This window comes from Perognathus longimembris, chromosome 2 (assembly GCF_023159225.1).
Source record: "Perognathus longimembris pacificus isolate PPM17 chromosome 2, ASM2315922v1, whole genome shotgun sequence".
NCBI lineage: Eukaryota > Metazoa > Chordata > Mammalia > Rodentia > Heteromyidae > Perognathus > Perognathus longimembris.
The window spans coordinates 23,132,319-23,146,633 of NC_063162.1; the positions used below are offsets into that span (position 1 = coordinate 23,132,319).

Sequence of the window (14,315 nt, forward strand, 5' to 3'; positions counted from 1 at the left end):
GTTGAGGAACTTGTCACAATTGGAATAAAGTAAGCTCCAGAAAAGTAATACAGAAGCAATCTAATAATCTGTGTATTTTAAAGTCTCATTTTCAAAGTAGATGTAAAATTTACATCAGATCACACTTTTTGTGTGTGTCATTTCTGGGGCTTGAACAACTCAAGGCCTAGGCTCTGTCCCTTACTTTTTTTGCATAAGGTTGGTGCTCTACCACTTGAGCTACAGCTCCACTTCTACCTTTTGGCAATTAATTGGAGATAAGAGTCTGATGGACTTCCTTGCCTGGGATGGCTTTCATCTGTGATCCTCAGATCTCTACCTACTGAGTAGGATTACAAGTGTGAGCCACTAGTGCTCAGCTCTGCGATGACGTCAGTGCTATGGTTGTGCCCCTCCCCCCCAATTCATATGTTGAAATCTTTCCATGCAAGGATGAGATTAGTAGCTTTATTGGAAGAGGTCTGAATGAGAATCCCTTCACCCACTTGGGCCATACAAGTACAGAGTAAGAAGATAACCATCTATAAACCACAAAGCAGCCCTCACCAGACACTGAATCTGCCAGTACCTTGATCTTGGATTTCTCAACTTGTAAAACTGAGAAATAAATGTCTGTTATTTATGTGCCACCCAGATGTGCTTTGTTTTGTTTTGTTTTGTGCTGGAACCAGGGCTTGAACTTGACCTCATACTCTTGCTTAGTGTTCTTGCTCACCACTGGTATTTTTGGTATACCTCTTTAGCCACAACTCTAGTCTGGCTTTTTTTTTTTTTTTTTTTTTTTTTTTTGCCAGTCCTGGGCCTTGGACTCAGGGCCTGAGCACTGTCCCTGGCTTCTTTTTGCTCAAGGCTAGCACTCTGCCACTTGAGCCACAGCACCACTTCTGGCCGTTTTCTATATATGTGGTGCTGGGGAATCGAACTCAGGGCTTCATGTATGCAAGGCAAGCACTCTTGCCACTAGGCCATATTCCCAGCCCCTAGTCTGGCTTTTTGATGGTTAATTGGAGATGGAGTCTTGTAGATTTTCTGCCTAGTCTCGCTTTGAACTGAGGTCTTCTGGATCTTGGATAACTAGAATTATAGTCATGAGCCAGTGCCAGGCTCAGAATATGGTATTTTGTTGTTGTTTGCAATGTAGCAGTTCCTCAAATGGACTAGCAACAACCAAGGGAGACTTAAATTACTTATATTTCTATTAAAAAATGGGTAATTCCAAGATTGCTTCCAAACCACCTACCGTGAAATTCTAATTTGGGGCGGGGGTGGGGGACTTGAACTCAGAGCCTGGGTGCTGTTCATGAGCATTTTTGTTCAAGGTTACTGTTTTACCACTTGAGCCCCAGCTCCACTTCCAACTTTCGGATGATTAATTGGAGATAAGAATCTCATAGTCTCCCCTGCCTTGGCTGGATTTGAACTGCAGTCCTTAGATCTCAGTCTCCTCAGTAGCTAAGATTATAGGTGTGAGCCACTGGTGCCCAGCTTAATTAATTTTTTAAAAATTATACATAGTCTCCAGGTTTTCAGTATTTTACTCTAACCCTATCATCCTTTGGCCTTATTAATAAAGTGTAGAGAGTAAGTATATTTGTAATTCCATACTTGTAATCTATGCTGGAGGCATAGATAAGATTGTAATGTGAGATTCACTAAAAATAACTAAACCAGACATGGCTTAAGTGGTAGGTAATAGGCTCTGAGTTCAAACCCTGCAATACAAAAAGTTCTTTTTCAAATAAGCCTGAAGGGGTTACCACCCATATTTCATACACAAATATTTTTTGGGAAACAAGCATTGTTTTTACATTTATCCTGAAGAAGACATGTTTATCAGAATAAATGATAAAAGTATCCATTTAGGTGAATAAATTTATTCTCCATAGCTGTTTGTTATTTCTTATAAAAGAGTGAGAAGTAGGCATGATGGCCTACACATAAAAGCCCAGCTACCTGAAAGGAAGTGATCAGAAGAATTGCAATTGAGGCCAGCCCAAGCAAAAATTTAGCTAGATTCTTTCTCAACAAACAAAGCAAGCATGGTGGTATATGTCTGATCCCAGCTACTCAGAAGGCATAGGTAAGAGGGTCTTGGTCCAAGGCTTGCCTTGTATAAGCGCTTCTCTGAAAAATAAAGCGAAAAAGATGAGGGTGTGACCCAAGTGGTAGAGCATCTGTTTAGCAAACTCAGGACCCTGAGTTCAAAACCTAGTAATGCAAAAAAAAAAAGAAAAAAGTACAACAAATCTGTATATACTTATTTAAGAGATTAGTGGAATATTTTATTGGAAGTTATAGAAGTTAAGTTATAAAAAAAAAGAGATGGGTATATAGATTGCCTTACTAATAAGGAAACAGGCTACATATCTATCTATATATATCATAATAGATTATTTGGGGTAGAGGGTCACAGAAGAGATTTTCTTTTTATTGTGTTTAAAATTTCAAAACATGTTGGTGTATTTTTTAGAAAAACTTGTGTGTACTGCTTTTCTAGTATTTTGATAACAAAATGCCATAAAAACAAACAAAACACCATAAACTGGGTGACTAAAAGCAAAAGAAATATATTGCCTCACAACTCTCAAGGCTAAGATCAAGCTGTTGGCTAAGCCAACCTGTAGGGAAGAATTCTTCCTTGCTTCCTCCCAGTTCCCCGTGATTGCTAGCAACCCTTGCTGTCCTTGGCTTCCAGCTGCAGCAATTTAGCCTGTTCCTTGCTCCCACATGGCATTCTCACTTGTCTGTCTGTATCCCTGTGTTTCTTTTTTACTGATCAGTGGATTAAGGACCCCGAGTAATCTAGTATGAGTATTTAGTTAGCTAATTATATTTGTAATAACCCTAATTCCAATAAAGTCACATTCTGAGGGGTTAAGACTAATGTATTTGGGTGTGGGGATGTGCCGTTCAATCCATACCAAATCAAGGCAAGGAAGCAGATGGGCTAATATTAAATTTCGGAGTTGTTATTTCAGAGTTAACCAACTTAAATTGTGTTTTAGCTTCAGAAAAAATGCTAAAAGCATGGAAAGAAATGGAAGAAAAGGCCATCCACTATGCTGAGGTAAAATCACTGAGCTTATTCTGTATGCTTATCAACTCTTGATACCTTCCTTATAAGCTTCTTTTGATTTTGTCTTTTATAAAGAATATTTTTCATCTCATTCCTGAAAGTTAGACAAGTATCTGGTAGATGTTTTGTATATACAGATGATACCATTGTGGGTAAAAACAAAAAGCATGGGGCAAATTACTCAGTATAATTTTGAGAGCGAAAGAAAGTATGACGGATAATTATGGGAACATATCGGGTATAAATTGGGACAGTTGGCTGCATATTGTCTTCTACCTGAAACTGTCCCAGTTTATACCCAATGTCTTCCCATAATTATGTCATAACTCTCTTTCCCTCTCAAAATTATACTGGCTCAGGCAATACATTATATGGTGTTCCAAAAGGTACAATATTTTCTAGGGAGCATATTCTTTATCTTTCCTGTGTGACTGGCAAGATCCTAGATCCTTGATCTACTTAGTGCCAGTACCTATTTATCAAGGGGGGTGGGAGGGAGGGGAGACTGTTGGGATCCTGAAGCTGAAGCTCAAGAAATGCCAATGGTTTGTTAGCTGCTTTTCTTTGTTTATCTTGTTAGTGGCACTTGTACTTTTTTGCTTCTCCAGAGGAGAAAGCAAATGCTAGTAGTTTACTGTTGTGAGAGAAGAGAAACACAAGAATAAATGTATTTTCATGTGAAAAATTATCCAAAGCTGAAGTGTAAAAAGGTTTGAACAAATGGTAGGTGTGTGGCTTAAGTGATAGAGTGCTTACCCAGCCAGCTCAAGGCCCTGAGTTTAATCCCATTACCACCTCACCCCTCAAAAAAAAAGAAAGAAAGAAAGCTTTAATAAGCTATTTGTGGCACCCACCAAATTCCAATGCTCAAGGGACTTAGGGAGGAAGATGGAAAATTCAGGGCCAGCCTGGACAATCTAGTTAAACTGCCTTAATCAACCAATTAGTCAATCACAAAATTATTGTTCTGTAATAAAACATTCAGCTCTGCTGCCAGAGCAGACCATTCTCTACCCTTAAGTGTTTTGTTTTGTATTGTGTGGTGGCAATCTTTTCATGTCTTTTGCATTATCATCACATTTTAGGTTGGTGTCATTGGATACCTAGAAGATCAGATTATGTCTTTGCACACTGAAATCATGGAGCTCCAGAAGAGCCCTTACGGAAGACGCCAGGGAGATCTGATGGAATCTCTGTAAGGGTGTACTTGTGTTTTGGGTCTTGATGTCTGTAACTTCGTAGTTTATTCTTTCTGCTTATGCTAGGTAGGTTAAGCCTCAGTGTGATCATTCTCTATTCTTCTCCTCTATCCAAATATACTGGCATTGTATTTTAAAAGGAAGCGATTTCTTTTTCTTTTTTTGGTCAGTTGTGAAGCTTTGAACTCAGGGCCTGGGCGCTATCCTTGAGCTCTTTTGCTGAAGGCTAGCTCTGCACCACTTGGAGCCACAGTGCCACTTCTGGTTTTCTGCTGATTAATTGGAGATAATCTCATTGAAGTTCCTGCCTAGGCTGGTGTTGAATTTCAGTCCTCAAATCTCAGCCTCCTGAGTAGCAAGGATTACAGGTGTGAGCTACCAGTGCTTGGCAAGAAAGCTATTTCTTAGTTACAGTAAATTTGGAAATCATTCTTTGTATTAACCTTTTTAAAAGGTTTCTCATGTGAGTGCTAAGAATTTTCCAAGTGTATTTAAGTGGCACGTTATTTTCTTACTTAACTATACTTCAGGTCCACTTAAGTGATCTAATAAGCCTAACTTTCTAGTTTATTTGTTTTGTTTTTTTGTTGCCAGTCCTGGGCCTTGGACTCAGGGCCTGAGCACTGTCCCTGGCTTCTTTTTGCTCAAGGCTAGCACTCTGCCACTTGAGCCACAGGGCCACTTCTGGCCATTTTCTATATATGTGGTTCTGGGGAATCGAACCCAGGGCTTTATGTATACAAGTCAAGCACTCTTGCCACTAGGCCATATTCCCAGCCCTTAAGCCTAACTTTCTGAGTGTCTGGATTAGAAATTTCAGATTACATCTAATCACAAGCCATAAATTTTTGCCTATTTAAGTGTTAGTGGTTCAAGGATGTTGTATTTATGGTGAGAGATTAGAGCAAGTATGAGGTATACTAGCCTTCACATTTTTAAGAACTTGTCCTTGGTTATTACTCAGTGAAATGCAATAATGCTGTGTAAACTATCTATTGGCAGCTAGTATATACTTTAAAATGAGATCATTATTCAAGTAATAGTATTCTTTGTTTCAAGTTGTAGATTATTAGTAAACTGCTTTCATATCAGAAGCATGTTTTCTCTTTGCAGGGAACAGCGTGCCATTGATCTGTATAAGCAGTTAAAGCACAGACCTACAGGTAAGATATTTCTATTGCAGTATTTGAAGACATCTTAAGAAACCATCACTGGCTTAACAGACTTTGGGGATTTTAAATTAAAGCATTTTTAAATGGCAGAATAAATTCCTGTTTTGGTATTACCATTTAGATATTTATGTTATAATAGCTGTACACTTATGAGAATGTAAGAGCTTAGAAAGTTAAAGTAATAAGGAAATAGAAGTAGAAAAAATTTCAGAAGGAAAGTGAAAAGAAGAAATAGAGTAGAAAAATAGGAACTCAAAAAACAGGAAGAATAAGCGAAAATGTATTGAAAAATTGAAAAGGAAAACTAAAGCCTTTTTTTTGGCAGTCCTAGAGCTTGAAATCAGGGCTTGGGCACTGTCTTTGAGCTTTTGTTGCCCAAGGCTAGCACTCTACCACTTGAGCCACAGCACCACTTCTGGCTTTTTCTATATATGTGGTGCTGAGGGACTGAACCCAGGCCTTCATGTATACAAGGCAAGCACTTTACCACTAGGCCGTGCCCTGTCTAATAGTTTTATTATTTTATTTTATTTTGCTAGTCTTGGGGCTTGAACTCGGGGCCTGACCACTGTCTCTGGCTCCTTTTTGCTCAAGGCTAGCACTCTACCATTTGAGCCACAGCACCACTTCCAGCTTTTTCTGTTTATGTGGTGCTGAGGAATCGAACCCAGGGCTTCATGCATATGAGGCGAGCACTTTACCACTAGGCCATATTCCCAGCCCGATAATTTTATATTAATAGAGGTGTGTATGTGCATATATGCCTGCACATCTAAACACATACACATATGTTGCATACATATGTTGGTGGTTTTTAATAGAGAGGTATGGACTAGGCATTGAGCTATTTTTGCTCTAACTACCTATAACAGTAAGAAGGTGATCATGAAAAAGCAAGTTGACCCAAAAAGCCAAGGTTAGAGTCCTAGGTAATACCAACACTTGCAAAATGAGTTGAAGCAGAGGAGTCCATGAAAAAGATTGAGAAATAGCCATTATATGCAGAGACAGTTGTGTGACAGAAATTGCGAAGAATTGAAGGAGAAAGTGATCACTATGATGAAATGATGAAAATGTTAGTAAAAATTCATTCAGTTTAGCTTTTTGTTCTCTTCTCCAAACAGTTCTTTTTCCTAAATCCCACAGACCAAGCCCAAGAGAATTCCGAGCTAACTACTCTTTTAGACAAGGCCTCAGAATTTTAGCCCTACCCAATACAGTGGATGAAGAAACTCAGTTCCATCTTTTTCAGTTTAACAAATCTCAAGTCAAATTTAAAAAGAACTTAAAATTATACCAGAGACCATATATCAAATGAGACTACATAAAAACCACTGTTTTTTCATAGCCTTGTATCTAATTGTTGGTGAGAGAGAGATATGTGGGGAATATAGTTGGACTGCTTGAGGAGCTTTCTAGAGTAATAACAAAGGACACAACTTTTTTTTGGCCAGTCCTGGGCCTTGGACTCAGGGCCTGAGCACTGTCCCTGGCTTCTTCCCGCTCAAGGCTAGCACTCTGCCACTTGAGCCACAGCGCCGCTTCTGGCCGTTTTCTGTATATGTGGTGCTGGGGAATCGAACCTAGGGCCTCGTGTATCCGAGGCAGGCACTCTTGCCACTAGGCTATATCCCCAGCCCAGGACACAACTTTTTTGTTGACTGAGTTGGGGATTGAACCCAAGGCTTGTACATTCAGGCAGGGGCTCTACCAGTTAGCCCCAAAGTATACTTAAACCTCTTTTAACACATGTTTTAACAGTTTCCTTTTTTTGAAAATTAGGGTTAGCAGAGGTAGTCATGTATTATAGGACTTTTATGAAAGTTAAATAAGGAAATTATAAATAGTAGCAGATACTCGTAATAGTACTATTTATGTATTTGGGCTTAATTACTGTCCAAGGAAAATACCAGTATGATAGATAAGCAGCTTTCCACTTTTTCAACTTGATAATGTCTGAGATATGACAACTAATGCTAGTGACGTTTTAAAATTAAAATGGCATCTCTTGGAAGTTGTAAATTCACTGTGACCAACAGCCATCCTGTGTGAGAACATCTATCAGTCCTAGTTGGCTTTAAGATGAAGTTTCAGGGTCTCTACAGGTCCCTTTATTAGTATTAACAGATTTGGTTTAAGTTTGTCAGTTTTTTTTAAAGTTTTGTTTTTTTGTTTTTTTTTTGGCCAGTCCTGGGGCTTGGACTCAGGGCCTGAGCACTGTCCCTGGCTTCTTCCCGCTCAAGGCTAGCACTCTGCCACTTGAGCCACAGCGCCGCTTCTGGCCGTTTTCTGTATATGGGGTGCTGGGGAATCGAACCTAGGGCCTCGTGTATCTGAGGCCACTCTTGCCACTAGGCTATATCCCCAGCCCCAGTTTTTTTAAAAGTTTTATGGGCTATAAACAGGTAAAATTCAAAGCAACCTAGTTGGAACAAGGGCCTCCTTTTTTTGGGGGGGGGGGTGGGCAGGGGACAGTTGTGGGGCTTGAATTCAGGGCCTGGTTGCTGTCTCTGAGCTCTTTTGCTCAAAGCTAGTACTCTACCACTTTGAGTCACAGTTCCACTTCTGGTTTTTTGAGTGGTTAATTGGAGAGTCTCATGGGACTTTTCTACCCAGTCTGGCTTTGAACTGTGATCCTCAGATCTCAGCCTCCTGAGTAGCTAGGATTACAGGTATGAGCCATTGGCGGCTGGCTAGTTTTAGGTTTTTAAGAGTTTGGAGAAGTTTCTGTTTGGAAGGTTATACCCACTCACTAAAGTCTTTCATAGATCACTCCTACAGTGACAGCACAGAGATGGTGAAGATCATTGTGCATACTGTACAGAGTCAAGATCGTGTTCTCAAGGAGCTGTTTGGCCATCTGAGGTAGAAAAATTGCCTTATTTCCTCCTACAAAGCCAAGACATTTTTATCATGTTCCTTTCAAAGTATAGTACCCATCTTTGGTAAATATATTAGACCCAGTAAGTATTCTAGCAGTACCTTGGGTGGTAGCTTGACCACAACTGGATTTATGTCCTGTTTGTATGAAATGCTTTGGATATCAGTCATTAAATGTGACGATGATTGTTGTTTATTTCCCAGCTGGGTTTGGGAATGTGGTATATAGACTTAAAGGATGTGGCAAAGATCTGACACTGATTTAATCTTTTTAGCAAGTTGTTGGGCTGTAAGCAGAAGATTATAGATCTACTCCCCAAAGTGGAAGTTGCCCTCAGCAACATCAAAGAAGCTGACAATACTGTCATGTTTATGCAGGGGAAGAGGCAGAAAGAAATATGGCATCTCCTTAAAATTGCCTGTGTAAGTATTTATTAATGAATGTGACATTAAAGTGCTATTATTCTCTGCAAAAAGGAATTTTGTCAGCATGAGCTGAGTTCTCTTAAATATGTATATATATTGTACTAGGTTGTTCCTTATATTCCTTGTTTGTTGTCTGACTAGCAGCAAATTTGCAGGACTTTTGCATTAACCCTCCTTTCCCATATTTCTTTCTTTCTTTTTTGTTGGTCATGGGGCTTGAATTCTGGGCATGGGCTCTGTCCCTGAGCTCTTCAGCTCAAGGTTCCTGCTCTACTACTTTGAGCCACAGTGCTACTTCTGGTTTTTGAATGGTTAATTAGAGATAAGAGTCTCCTGCCCAGGCTGGCTTCAAACCACAATCCTCAGATCTCAGCTTCCTGAGTAGTTAGGATTACAGGCATGAGCCACTGGCACCTGGCAGAGAAGTCAGTACAGTTTTAGTCAAGGAAAGAAAGTATTGGTATGTAGTTGTGGGGACAGTTTTATACAGAAATAATCTGGTTGTGCTTTTAAGTAGTGATATAAATGTCTTAAGAGTATGGTAAGCAATTGTGTGAATTCACAGAGGTATTTTACTGTAATTCTTTTTTTCCTTCAGACACAGAGTTCTGCCCGCTCCCTTGTAGGATCCAGTCTAGAAGGTTCAGGAACCCCTCAGGCATCAGTGTGGCTGCCCCCGACTTCAGCAGAATGTGAACATCCTCTGTCATGTGTGGTAACTCCTCAAGATGGGTGGGTTCACTTTGTAACAATAGATAGTTGTTTTCAGAGCTATGGTAGGCCTGAGGCAGTTAGGTGTAGTGGGGTAAGGCAGTCTTCAGTGCCTTCTGACCAGGATTAAATGTTGACTGTTCTTGGGCAGTATATTTAACTTTTTAAATGTTCTTATTTTCCTTTAAAATGGGAATGTCTTAATAGAACCACTGTGAAAGTTCAATTACAGTGTATATAAAAGCTCTAGAAATAAATATGCAGCAAATGTTACTTTCTCTGTTAATGGCTTATCAGTTTCTTTTCCCCAAACCATACTCCTTCCTTAGCCATTTAATTTAATTTTTGTTGCTGTTGTTTTGCCTATCCTGGGGCTTGAGCCTTGGCCTGTCCCTGAGCTTCTTTTTGCTCAAGGCAAGCATTTAAGCTACTTTGCCACTTCAGCTCTTCTGAGTAGTTTATTGGAGATGAGAGTCTCCTAGAGTTTCCTGTCAGGTTGGCTTTGAGCCTTTATCCTCAGATCTCAGCTTCCTGAGTAGTTAGGGTTACAGGTGTGAGCCACTGGTGCCTGGTAACCATTTAATCTTATAAGAAACTGTGCTATTTTTTTGTTTATCTTTTTGCAGTCCTTGAGTACCCTTTTAATAAATTAGTGAAATTTACTTTATAAACTTAGTATTTCTAAATCAGATTTTTAAAATTCCTTAAATCAGTTTTACAAATAAGAACTTGTTTGAAACCTTGTATTTTCTTTTATTCTTACCCTTCTGCTAAAAGCTGAATGACTATCGTCTCTTATTTTCTCAGCCGTGCTGCATCCAGAGCCAGTGGCTCATTGCTTGCTTCTGTATTGTCGCTTTTCTCACAACTCAAGGAGATCTCTACAACACCAGCATTTCCTGGAAGCTCTGCCCATAATTAGTTTTGCACAATTGCAGCCATGTTACATCACTGCTCAGGAAGTCATGCAGTTGGCACTTTCTATACTCTGCTTTTATGAGAGAAAAAGCACATGGCAGGAAGGCAAGCTGATATCAGGTATTTTATTTTTTTAAAGAAAGCAAGCTCTAGAATCTATCTGGGGTCATTATAGATTTGGCCCACTGTAGGACATCTACAGGTGTAGCATAGGACATAATTAACTATGCAGAGTTTAGAAAATACTAGAGTTGAAGGATGTAAAAATTCTACATTTTTAACTTTTTCTTTTTGTTAAAGGCATTTGGATTTTGTTAAGGGATGCAAATGTCACCTCTACAGGTACTTTCAATTTGAGGTTATAGTCATTCACAAAAGCATATCTGATTTTAAGCCAGGTCCCAAGGCTCATGCTTATATTCCTAGTTATTTAAGAGGCCTAAATTGGGAATATTATGGTTCTAGACTAGCTCAGACATACATGTGAAACTTCTTCTCAACCCATAGTTGGGGCACTGTGGCATGTACATATCATCCCAGCTGTGTGGGAAGCTGAGATTGGAAAGATGGTGGTTCTAGGCCAGTCTGGGCAGAAAAGTTTGGAGGACTTCATCTCAATGGAAAGAAGCTGGATGTGGAACGTGCCAATACAATCCCAAGTGTGCAACCAGGTAGAAAGCAAGACTCTGTCTCAAAAATAACCTTGTCAAAAAGGAGATGGAGTCATGGCTCAGTTGTAGAGCACCTGCCTATAGCAATCGCAAGGTCCCAAGTTCAAACTCCAGTATTGCCAAAAAAAAAAATCTAATCCTTTTATTTTTGAGGTGGGGGGGGGGGGGGGACAGTTGCTGTGGGGCTTGAACTCAAGGCCTAGGTGCTATCCCTGAACTTTTTTGCTCAAAGCTAGTAATCTGCAACTTTGAACCACAGTGCCACTTTGGATTTCCTGGTGGTTAATTGGAGATAAGAGTCTCACAGACTTTCCTGCTCAGGTTGGTTTTAAACCGCAATTCTCAGATCTCAGTCTTCTGAGTAGTTAGAATTATAGAGGTGAGCCACCAGCACACATCTGTATTCTTAATTCTAACTAACTACTAAGGATTAGAAACTGTTAGCTTCAATTTTTCCATTTATTGAAGAAGAGCTGAATCACATTTAGTTAGTTCTAAGCTAATCATGGCTGTCATTCATGGCCTAAAACTGACTTGATAAAGGGTGACAATAAAGGTCATATGGAAGAAGAAAGCATGAAGGTGGAAACTAGAATCAGGATCACCTTCAAATACAAATTTACAGGGACATTTTTTGGTTCTGGGTAGTTCTCCTGTCATACTGCTTTCTTCTGCCAACCCCAGGAATCTGCTTGCTTGATTTGCTTTTTATTACTTTAATCTTTTAGGTTTTTTTGTTTGCTTGTTTTCCTTTCCTGATTTCTGCAGGGCAGATTTTACTTGAATTGTCTCCCCTACCCAAAAAAATAGTCTCTCATCTATCTGTGCCACAGGATCTTTCCTCCCCAGTTAGCATTTTCAAGGTAGGGGAAAGTTGTAGGAAAGTGCCACTTACATTTCAGAGGAAAACAGGAAGTTACAGTGAACTAATTAAGAGCTGGACCTAGAAGGAATGGCTTGAATGAAGTAGACTTTGCTTCTGGCTGTGAGGGATGAAGAAACTGAAGACTACAGCAGTCAGCTCCCTCGGGGCACTTGGTTATATATATGGGAAGGGCAGTGATCATCCTGACTCAGAAGACCAGAAAAGTAGTGGGAATGCATATGCCCTTTTGCTGAACTTGAAAGATTTCTTTTTTGATCTTATAGGGAGACTTCAGCACAAATGATAGAAGAAAATTTGAACTGTCTTGGCCATTTAAGTACAATTATTCGTGAAGTAAATGAGGAACAGAACTGTAGTATGATGGTAAGTATTATTTAGATTTGAGTGTATATTTTAGATGTTGGGTATAAAAGGTTTAAATCCTTATAGTAAATGTATCTAGCATTTGAGATACATATAGGGACTAGAAGAACTCAGAGGAAAAAAGCATTTGAACCTCAAATTCCCACCTGTGTTACTAAGGACTATACTAGGGTTATGTGATCACTACACATCAACAGTAGCATTTTTGGCCAAATTAAGCTTTCTTTGCAATGTGACTGGTGAAATAAAATGATCTGTATGGGGATGGGAATATGGTCTAGTGGCAAGACTGCTACCTCGTATAAAATGATCTGTACCTTTTTGCTTGAGCAACCAGTTTTCTCCAACAAGATGGAAATTGTACTATAATTCAAGTATAGTACCTGTTGGATATAAATTGAATCAGTGGAGTTGTAATTAATAAAAGTGCTTATACTAATGTTCAGTTAGGATGAACTACTGATTTGCTACAACCTGGAGAAACTACAATGAATGAATTGTTTATTGCATTAACTTTTACTTCATTCTCTGTGAACTGTTTATATTCCCTCTTTTGTTAAGAATAGTCATTTGGCCAGCTGCTGGTAATTCACCACCTGTAATCTTAGCTATAGAGGAGGCTAAGATTTGAGGATCACAGTTCAAAGCCTGCCTGGGCAGAAATGTCTTTGAGACTCCTACCTCCAGTTAACTAGCAAAAAGCCAGAAATGGAGCTCAAATGGTAGAAAAAGCTAACAACAGTGCCCTGAGTTCAAGCTTCAGTATGAGCACTCATACAAAAAAAAAAATCATTTTCTTCAGGTTTTTATAAAACTCTTTGAAAATGTTTTTGAAGTTAGTAGAAAATAAGGTGACAGTTCATGTTACTTTTATATTTTTGATTTTCCAACTTTTGGTTATACTATTTTTAAACATACAAAAACCTGACAAAATGAATACACATGCACTTGCCACTGATAGTCAACTTCTGATTATAACTCTTTCATGCCTGGTTTTAGAATCTGGATTGGAGTTGGTTAACAGAATGACTTAACACTTGTTTGCTGTCCTCAAGCCTATGGAAGTTAATGCTCTACATGTTGGAAATTTGCTTTTCCTCTCTGAAACTATTCTTCATACACCAGTCAATGGAAGAATGGCTGTGAGCAGAAACTACAAATGATTTTACAAGCACAATATTTTGATTTTGAAAAATCATAACCTCTAAACAGATAGGATGTTAAGAAAAGTCAATGGAGTTAAGTATTTGTTTTAATACTAGGGATACTTACGAGCATCATCATGACCTGTTTGTCTTCAAACTTCATAAAATGCTACTTACATAACTGACAAAAAAATGCCTTCTGAAGTTTTAACTTTCAGGCAGTAAGGCCAATTCACAGTATTGTATACAGACAAAAACTTCACTGATGTACATTTTAAGTACCTGTGTTTCTGTGGAAGAGATTGCTCACAAGTAAAATTTGTTATTTCTTAAAGAATAAATCCTACCTCCTTGTGGTACATTCAGCAAGTGCTCTTCCTGGCATCATAAGGAGTTGGCTTAATCCTATTTCTAATTTTACCGCACATTTGACTGTATAATAAATCATGTTGTGTGCTATGTGTATATGTATTTAAGATGTACATTTGATGATATCAAAGAGAAGATGCTTGTTAATTTATAATGTATTTGAAAGGTAATGCTTTTTTTTCATTTGTAAAAATGGGTCTGTTTAATCTTTCATGTCTTGTCATCCAAGTTTGTAAAGGTCTTTATTCCCTAATCTGTAATTGTAATTTAAAAATCCAAGAAGTTCTGAAAACCAGGTTTTTATAAGCTGAATGAGAGAATTCATTTGCTTCCAAATCAAATCTAAGCTGATATTCACTGTACTTATCCCATTTAGTGTGAATATTCATTTGTTTTCTTGTAGAAATATTAACCTGTGTGATCACTGAGCTAGAGGTGCTGCCACAAAATCTTTTGGGGGCTAATGTATTATGGTATTATATGCACTAAATTAATTACT

General features: G+C 38.7%; 1 protein-coding gene across 2 annotated transcripts in view; it reads left to right on the plus strand.

Moving 5' to 3' along the window:
• The window catches only part of Chuk (component of inhibitor of nuclear factor kappa B kinase complex), a 36,391-nt gene extending 22,282 nt beyond the window's left edge, over window positions 1-14,109 (plus strand). Inside the window, exons 14-21 of one of the 2 annotated variants that reach the window (XM_048338480.1) lie at window positions 3,006-3,067; window positions 4,162-4,271; window positions 5,389-5,438; window positions 8,216-8,312; window positions 8,603-8,750; window positions 9,352-9,468; window positions 12,203-12,302; window positions 13,302-14,109. In XM_048338480.1, the coding sequence (XP_048194437.1) occupies window positions 3,006-3,067; window positions 4,162-4,271; window positions 5,389-5,438; window positions 8,216-8,312; window positions 8,603-8,750; window positions 9,352-9,468; window positions 12,203-12,271 (653 nt within the window). In that variant the 3' untranslated portion in view covers window positions 12,272-12,302; window positions 13,302-14,109. Of the gene's footprint in view, window positions 1-3,005; window positions 3,068-4,161; window positions 4,272-5,388; window positions 5,439-8,215; window positions 8,313-8,602; window positions 8,751-9,351; window positions 9,486-12,202; window positions 12,303-13,301 lie in introns of both variants that reach the window. The other variant, XM_048338479.1, reaches the window with a different exon arrangement.
• The last annotated feature ends 206 nt before the right edge of the window (window positions 14,110-14,315 follow it).